A 9,085-nucleotide genomic window follows, 5' to 3' on the forward strand; every position below is an offset into this window, starting at 1 on the left:
AAGAAAATTATCTAAGTATTTGATTCAGCTCAAGGCTGAACATTTTGAAATTTACCATGCTACATGTTTCTAGTTCATCATTATCTTGCTATATGCTACAGCTCCCGACACTCCATCTTCACACTGCATTCCAGTAAATCATGAATGAACATTCATCCTTACACTCCCTCGCAAAACAGGAAAGGCATCTCAGAAGAAATCGCCCATGAGAAATATGTAACCTTAAACCAGCATTTTACATGAAACTGACAGCACTAAAAGGCAGGCAAAAGCATTAGATCAAGTTCATCACCAGCATTTCATAACACACTTATATCGTCCTGCATTCCCAATAGGTTAAAAGTTTTGTTACCGCACATCGACCTAAGCCAAGATCCACATATGGTTCCATATAAGTCATAATCATACGGCACGCATCATATTAGACAGTACTATAGGCAATAGCTAGCAAACCACAAACCACCACCAGCTTCAAAGTTCATGCCGGCGAAGCAAACTGCTTAGTTGTCAGAGGCAGACTGGCCCTGAAGAAGACCGTCGCGGATCTGCGTGGCGATGTCACGCACCGCACCAGGGCCATGGGGGATGAACACCGCCGAGGACTTGGAGGACGCGCCGACCTCTTTCATTGTATCAAAGTACTGGGTGATCAGCACCATGTCCATCACGTCCTTTGCAGTGGTGCCAGGCACATTGACTGAGAAGCCCAGGACGCTGTCCCTCAGGCCATCCACAATGGCCTGGCGCTGGCGGGCGATACCGAGGCCAGACAGGTACTTGGCCTCTGCTTCACCCTCGGCACGCTTGATCTGGACAATCTTCTCAGCCTCCGCCTTCTCGTTTGCAGCCACCCTCATCCTTGCAGCTGCAAAAGGGACAAGTATCATGTCAGTGATATGATGGAGGCCAGATTTAAGTACAAGTGTCCAACTTTCATCACGTCAGGGCTTTAGCAAATAACCTGCATTGATCTCATTCATCGCCTGCTTGACATGCGCATCTGGCTCGATGTCGACAATGAGGGTCTGCACGATCTCAAAGCCATATGCCGACATAGCCTTTTCAAGTTCATCCTCCACAGCCATTGCTATATCGTTCTTCTGCACGAAAGCATCATCCAGGTTGAGCTTTGGAACACTTGCCCTGATCACTGCAGATATCAATCAGTGCCCCAAATTAGTGGATACAGCAATAATGGGATTTGTTGAACAAATTACATTCAGCTGTATCAGTGATGATATGAATGTATTAAGCTACTGAAACAACATATAGAAATCTTCTGTATTCCATGAAATCCTACCATCAAAGACATAGGCTTGAATCTGGGATCTTGTGTTGGTTAGTTTGTAGTATGCATCACTTTCTTTGCCAGCCAGAGGTCGGTACTGAATCGATGCAACAACAGTGACAAACACATTGTCCTATAGAACTTCACATGTCAGCAACATCACGATAATTCTTAATAGCAGAAGAAAATACAGAACACAGTATCAATGGCAATGTGACCTTGGATACTTAATTAGGTCAGTAAAGGATTAATAATTAGTAAGTATTGTTATACGAGAACGTTTCTTAATCTCATGTGGCAGTCGCTTTAGGATTATATCCAGATGGCAAACCAAAATGCTAAAATTTAGAAGTTGCAGGGAGTAATTAACTACCAATATAATTTTATATTCAACTTCCGGTGCCGTTCATTTTACATAGAATTTAATAGGAAAAGCAATGTTTCTTCAAACAGGGATTCATGTGATTTACAGCCCACAAAGACCTACTATAAGATGCAACATTAAGCTTTGAAATTTCTGTTGGGACAAAAACGATGGCACCATTTTCTTTAGAAATAAAAGACATCTATGCATCCATTTTGTAACTGGGTGTTAGGATAAAGTGAGAAACCTTTGTCTTAGTTTCACACCGCACATCCAGCTGCTGCAACCTCAGTGTGAGATGGCCAACTACACGCTTCCCAAAGATCCAAGGCAGGCAGTGGCATCCTGGCTCAAGCACACTGTCAAACTTCCCAAACTGCTCCCTGATGGCCACGGTAGACTGGTCAACTTGAACACAGCAGCACAGATTGCCCATACTGCAGGCCTTCGATCACTTCCGGTAGCACCTGGATAATTCATATATCATAAGATCAAAAAAGTAATAAGAAAGATGTCTACAATGATGATATGCATAATGCCATTAACTCTTTTTTCCAAAATTAAATCACCAATAGCAACTACATGACAATAAATGCTTCCATCAAAATTTTCACGCATTATTAAATCAACAAGTATCCCTAGACTCAAGATAGGCAGAAAGCAAACACCTTAGAAACTCATTCAGAAGTTGCATGATGCTCATATAGACCAACAAAATAAACAGTCGTGCCTGTAAACACCTGGAGACAGACCCAAAGAAAGCTATTTACTCTAAAATCCAGCTTTACTGATGCTTGATTTTCATTTTCTCAGTGAACAAAATTGAGATCTCCAACTTGAGCAAAATGATTTAATTCGTTTGTACAAAATTACAAGGCTGCAGAGATGAACAAACATAACAATAAGAGCTTTCTGTAGATAACGCCACAAGAACAGGACACCAAAAGAACTAACAATTCTTGAAAACAATACTAACAATCAATGGAAGAATGCAACAGAACATGCCTGAGTCGAAATTTAAATTGGCAAGGCAAAAGTGAAATGCTCAGCTGATAAAAGGATAGGGCCAAATTAGAAACAGGCTGGATCTTTACAAGGAAGGCAGCATCTGCAATGTGCCTTATAAGCAAGGGCGCACTGCAGGTCTACAGCCTGTTCAATTATCCCATTGTTACCTGTATCCACTTGGATGGAAACCAACGAGACCAATCAGCAAGCGTATACACATCCTAAGCAATTCACTAATCGCCCACTTGGGCATTTGAGCTAACTTAAAAACATATGAATCACTTTCAATGGCTTAGGCTATTTTTAAAGGAGACAACTGCGTACAGAACAGGTATATTAGACAATGGTAAGATGCTAAAGACTGCAACTGTGCTTCTTGCAATCATTATTGATTCCAATGGATTAATGTGCAATTGGTGACAATTATATGGTCCCACTCCCATCACACACAAAAAATAGCAACTACTCGTTCATAAGCATTACAAGGCTTCAGAGCTGACTAGCATACATAATACAACAAATATAAGAGCTTTGGCTAGAACTCTGGAAAAAAAGAAAGCCAAAAGAACTACTCCCTCCATCCGGAAATACTTGTCATCAAAATGAATAAAAGGGATGTATCTAGATGTATTTTAGTTCTAGATACATCCCCTTTTATCCATTTTGATGACAAGTATTTTCGGACGGAGGGAGTATGTAACAATATTAACCCCATCATATAGAACAATATCGAATCTTAAAGTAATTCTTGATAACATGTTTACTGCAAAGCAAACAATAGAAGTATGCAAGTATGCAAGACAAGAAAGAATGCTTGGCTCGTACCAGGATAGGTTCAAATTGACAAGGTGGGGTGATTAATGAGGCAGGAAAGAGGTATATATAAGTAAGGACGTGCTACAGCCGGCATCATGCTCAATTATCCGTTGTACAGACATAAACCAGAACCAATCAGGGAGTGCCTACATAAGCCTAAGCATTGACTAATGCCCCACTTGCATGTTTGAGTATTAAACACTTTCTGGGATGTATAATGGTTATAAGCTCTTTGCAAATCAGCAGACCATAGCGGACAGGAACAGTTTGTTGGACATTGACAAGATAGTAAAGACTGCAACAGTGTTTCTTGCTATAATTATAATTTGATTTGACAGGCAATCAGCAGAAAATTATATGATCCTACTCATACCATACAAAAAGTTCAGCAATTTCGGCAGCAAGCACCCATGAAAAAGTACTTAACTTGATTGTGTACGGGAAAACTAGGGAAAAAGACACCCGGGTAAGATTTGGTGCTACACTCCAACGAGGGAAAGGATATCTGAGAGCAACTAGCACAAGCACCTACAGTTCTCGTCCAAACGACTAAACTGCAGTAACTTGAATTCTTTTTAGTTTTATATATAAAAACTGTGAGGAAATTGCAGTGGATAAAGATCCAGGACGACTAGACTTCTTCGGAGTCGCCGCACCAGACATCAAGAAAGAGACAGCGTGTGGAGAAAAACAGGGGGAAATCCATCCTCGACATTAGGGTTTTTTCAAACAAAACAAAAAGAAAAAACAGAGAGGGTAAAGGCAACCGAACAAGAAGAAAGAACCAAGGGGGGGAATTGCGCGAGAGAGGTGGTGCGCAAAGACTCGGCACACTAGAGACTAGATCAGACGAAGAAGCAGAGTAAGGCAGAAGCAGAGTAGGGCACAAGCACCTACAGTTCTCGTCCAAACGACTAAACTGCAGTAACTTCCAATTCTTTTTAGTTTTATATATAATTGCAGCGGATAGAGATCGAGGACGACTAGACTCTGGAGCGTCGCACCAGACATAAGAAAGAGACAGCGTGTGGAGAAAAGCAGGGGGAAATCCATCCTCGACATTAGGGTTTTTTCAAACAAACAAAAAAAGACAGAGAGGGTAAATGCAACGGAGCAAGAAGAGAGGGTAAATTGCGCGAGGGAGGCGGTGTGGGTTGAGAACCTCGACGACGCGCAAATACTCGGCACTAGAGACTACTACATCAAACGAAGAAGCAGAGAAGGAGAACAAGAACACAAAACGGAAAACGGGAAAAAGAAAAAAACAGAGGAGATCGATGCGCTTGGGTCGTCAAGATCGCACCCTCCCTACCAAGAAGCAGAGCAGACTCCGGGAGCAGGGGAACCACAACGAAATGCCCGGATCTCACTCACACGATAGAAAGCGGTGCTTAATGAGGAGGAAGGAGGGAGAGAAAAATGAGGGTTTTTGGGTCGCCACAGTTCTTTACCTCCGGGGCTTGGAGAAGAGTGGGGAAAGGTGGGCTTGCGAGTGAGTTGCTAGGGGCAAGGACGGCGTCTGTTGTGTTTCCCCACCGTGCTGCCGCGGCCCTAAATAGTCGGCATTGTAGATGAGGATCAGCGGAAGGGGCCAAGACCATGGTGTGAAAATCATTGCGATTAGCGCCGGAGACAGAGAGTACTAACGGATTCTGTTTGCTGTCAGCCGGCGCCAATTTCAGTGTTTTGATTCTTTTGGAAAAGTTTTTTTTTTTGCTGGTGATTCTTTTGGAAAAGTTAAGCACGATTTGACTCTGGTTTGAACAAAAATGGATATGACTCTTTTTCTACCATCGGGTCGATGGCGGTAGGGTATAACTGCCTACGGTCAGGGCCTTGATGGTAGGGTTAACGGCAGTCGACGGCGCCGTTGGATGAGGCTGACGTGGCTTAACGGCCTACCGCCAGTGAGCCTGGCGGTAGCTTGTAAATTCTATCACCAACGAGTCCGACGGTACGGTTGACCCCCTCCCCCCTCCCCGTGCCCCAAAAAGAAAACCCGTACCGTTGCTAGGGAGGAAAAAAATATGCGGTAGGCAGTGCAACCCTACCATCAACAAGCCTGGCGGTGGGCGGTGCAACCCTACCACCGTTGATCTCGGCGATAGGGGGGTATAGATACTGTATCCAAAACTTCATACTCCCTTTGTTCCATAATGTAATGCATACAGATTTTTTTTAAAAAGTCAAACTTCATAAAACTTTGACCAAGTTTATGAAAAAACAATATTTAAATCTAGAATGTCAAACATATATCGTTACATTCACCATAAGATATAGTATCATACGTTATAGGTTGGGCATTGTAGATATAAATAGTTTTTTTTCTATAAACTTGATCAAATTTGACTTTTTTTAGAAAAAATACGCACAACATTATGGAATGGAGGGAGTATTTTTTGCAGTAGGGTGTACAACCCTACCACGGGGGACTATGGCGGTAGGTCCCTTTCCCATTTAAATTTTGATTTTCATTGAGCAAAATTTGATCATTCAATTCAAAATTTTCATCATGCAGTGTAATATAGTTTGCAAATCAAAATTAGGATCTCACACATCATAATTTGCACCGCACATCAAAATAAAGGATAGTTCAACATATCCAACATAGCAAATAGTTTTACATGTCCAACGTAGCAAATAGTTTAGAAAATCGGTGATAGCAAGTAGTTCAACATAGCCAACAAGTTCTCGTTCGCGGCTCAACACAAAGCAAATAGTTCTATCACTTAGTCTTCCTCCCCCTCTTGGCAATACGCTCCTCGTTTCTCTTTAAGCGAGTCTCTTGCGTTGTTGTAGCGCGACGAGGACGCTAAAACGGGGATGGACTCATCCATTACTTTTTTGGTTGTTTCCCCCTTTTTGCTTGAGTTGGTTGAGTGGGTAGAGGTTTGTCATCCTCGCCGTACTCCTCCTCGCCACCCTCTCCCTCTTCTCCCTCGGCTTGCACCTTGTCGGTGCTAAACCGACATATTTGAGGTAGGGATCCTAAGCTAAGCGTCTTGGACCGATGGTAACATGGACACGGAATCTGCCCAGGTTTGGGCTCTCTCGAAGAGATAACACCCTAAGTATTGCTTTTCATTGTATTGATATGGGGTATGATACAGAGTATAGGTATCTACCACAAGATTGTTCTAATGAATATGAGATTCGATCCTCTATCGACTAACCTGGCATCGGCTTATATAATGTACCGGAGGCCTAGGATAATAGGAGTCTTAGTCGGCTACGTCGGTGGAGAGAAGTCCTTATCTTGATCACCAAGTTTTGTGGAATCTTCCTTGTATATGTCATGGGTTGCCCGAAGTGGCCCATTAGTGAACCGCCATTGGGGTCCTCGGCCCGACCCACCTGGTCGGGAGATGACGTGGTGAGTATCTGATACGTCCATTTTGCATCATGCTTTTATATCGATATTTATTGCATTATGGGTTGGTATTACACATTATGTCATAATACTTATGCCTATTCTCTCTCATTTTATAAGGTTTACATGAAGAGGGGGAATGCCGGCAGCTGGAAATCTGGGCTAGAAAAGGAGCAAATATTAGATACCTATTCTGCACATTTTCAAAAGTCCTAAAACTTCACGGAAGCATGTTTCAGAATATATAAAAAAATATTGGGCGAAAGAAGTACCAGAGGGGGGCCACCCACCGTCCACAATGGTGGGGGCGCGCCCTACCCCCCTGGGCATGCACCCCTGCCTCGTGGGCCCCCTGGTGGCCCTCTGATGCCCATCTTTGGCTATATGGAGTCTTTCGTTGAGGAAAAAATCATAAGCAAGCTCATGGGACGAAACTCCGCCGCCACAAGGCGGAACCTTGGCGGAACCAATCTAGGGCTCCGGCGGAGCTGTTCTGCCGGGGAAACTTCCCTCCGGGAGGGGGAAATCATCACCATCGTCATCACCAACGATCCTCTCATCGGGAGGGGGTCAATCTCCATCAACATCTTCACCAGCACCATCTCATCTCAAACCCTAGTTCATCTCTTGTATCCAAACCTCAGATTGGTACCCGTGGGTTGCTAGTAGTGTTGATTACTCTTTGTAGTTGATGCTAGTTGGTTTACTTGGTGGAAGATCATATGTTCAGATCCATTATGCATATTAATACCCCTCTGATTATGAACATGAATATGATTTGTGAGTAGTTACGTTTGTTCCTGAGGACATGGGAGAAGTCTTGCTATAAGTAGTCATGTGAATTTGGTATTCGTTCGATATTTTGATGAGATGTATGTTGTCTTTCCTCTAGTGGTGTCATGTGAACGTCGACTACATGACACTTTACCATTGTTTGGGCCTAGAGGAAGGCATTGGGAAGTAATAAGTAGATGATGGGTTGCTAGAGTGACAGAAGGTTAAACCCTAGTTTATGTGTTGCTTCGTAAGGGGCTGATTTGGATCCACTTGTTTCATGCTATGGTTAGGTTTACCTTAATACTTGTGTTGTAGTTGCGGATGCTTGCAATAGGGGTTAATCATAAGTGGGATGCTTGTCCAAGGAAGGACAGTACCCAAGCACCGGTCCACCCACATATCAAATTATCAAAGTACCAAACGTGAATCGTATGAGCGTGATGAAAACTAGCTTGACGATAATTCCCATGTGTCCTCGGGAGCGCTTTACTTTATATAAGAGTTTGTCCAGGCTTGTCCTTTGCTACAAAAAGGATTGGGCCATCTTGCTGCACTTTATTTACTTTTATTACTTGCTACTCGTTACAAATTACCTTATCACAAAACTATCTGTTACCGATAATTTCAGTGCTTGCAGAGAATACCTTACTGAAAACTGCTTATCATTTCCTTCTGCTCCTCGTTGGGTTCGACACTCTTACTTATCGAAAAGTCTACGATAGATCCCTACACTCGTGGGTCATCAAGACTCTTTTATGGCGTCGTTGCCGGGGAGTGAAGCGCCTTTGGTAGGTGGAATTTGGTAAGGAAAAATTTATATAGTGTGCTGAAATTTACTGTCACTTGTTACTATGGAACATAATCCTTTGAGGGGCTTGTTCGGGGTATCTTCACCCCGACCAGTAGAGCAAAGAGTTGCTCCTCAACCTACTGAACCTACTAAAAATGTTTACTTTGAAATTCCTTCGGGTATGATAGAGAAACTGCTAGCTAATCCTTTCACAAGTGACGGAACATTACATCCGGATTTGCACCTAATCTATGTGGATGAAGTTTGTGGATTATTTAAGCTTGCAGGTATGCTCGAGGATGTTATCAAGAAGAAGGTCTTCCCTTTATCTTTGAAGGGAGAGGCATTGACATGGTTTAGGCTATGTGATGATATGGGATCATGGAACTACAACCGATTGAAATTGGAATTTCATCAGAAGTTTTATCCTATGCATCTTGTTCATCATGATCATAATTATATATATAATTTTTGGCCTCGCGAAGGAGAAAGCATCACTCAAGCTTGGGGGAGGCTTAAGTCAATGTTATATTCATGCCCCAATCATGAGCTCTCAAAAGAAATGATTATTCAAAAAATTTATGATCAGCTTTCTCTCAGTAATCGCTCCATGCTCGATACTTCTTGTACTGGATCTTTTATGATGAAGACTATTGAATTCAAATGGGATTT

At 42.7% G+C, this 9,085-nt stretch overlaps 1 protein-coding gene across 5 annotated transcripts; it reads right to left on the minus strand.

The window, feature by feature from the left end:
- Positions 1-274: 274 nt before the first annotated feature.
- Positions 275-5,080, minus strand: LOC125509353 (hypersensitive-induced response protein-like protein 1). 5 transcript variants are annotated; one of them, XM_048674312.2, is made up of 5 exons: positions 4,928-5,080; positions 1,900-2,119; positions 1,301-1,421; positions 962-1,150; positions 275-865 (listed from the first exon to the last, which is right to left on the minus strand). In XM_048674312.2, the coding sequence occupies exons 2-5, from the start codon at positions 2,086-2,088 to the stop codon at positions 501-503; spliced, it is 864 nt and encodes a 287-aa protein (XP_048530269.1). In that variant the 5' UTR covers positions 2,089-2,119; positions 4,928-5,080; the 3' UTR covers positions 275-500. The 5 variants fall into 5 exon arrangements, with proteins under 5 accessions (XP_048530269.1, XP_048530271.1, XP_087382366.1 ...); XM_048674314.2 differs by lacking the exon at positions 4,928-5,080 and adding an exon at positions 4,789-4,927; XM_087526240.1 differs by lacking the exon at positions 4,928-5,080 and adding an exon at positions 4,780-4,799.
- Positions 5,081-9,085: the final 4,005 nt, after the last annotated feature.

This window comes from Triticum urartu, chromosome 5A (genome assembly GCF_056163025.1).
Source record: "Triticum urartu cultivar PI428250 chromosome 5A, HENAU_Tu73, whole genome shotgun sequence".
NCBI classification, from domain to species: Eukaryota; Viridiplantae; Streptophyta; class Magnoliopsida; order Poales; family Poaceae; genus Triticum; species Triticum urartu.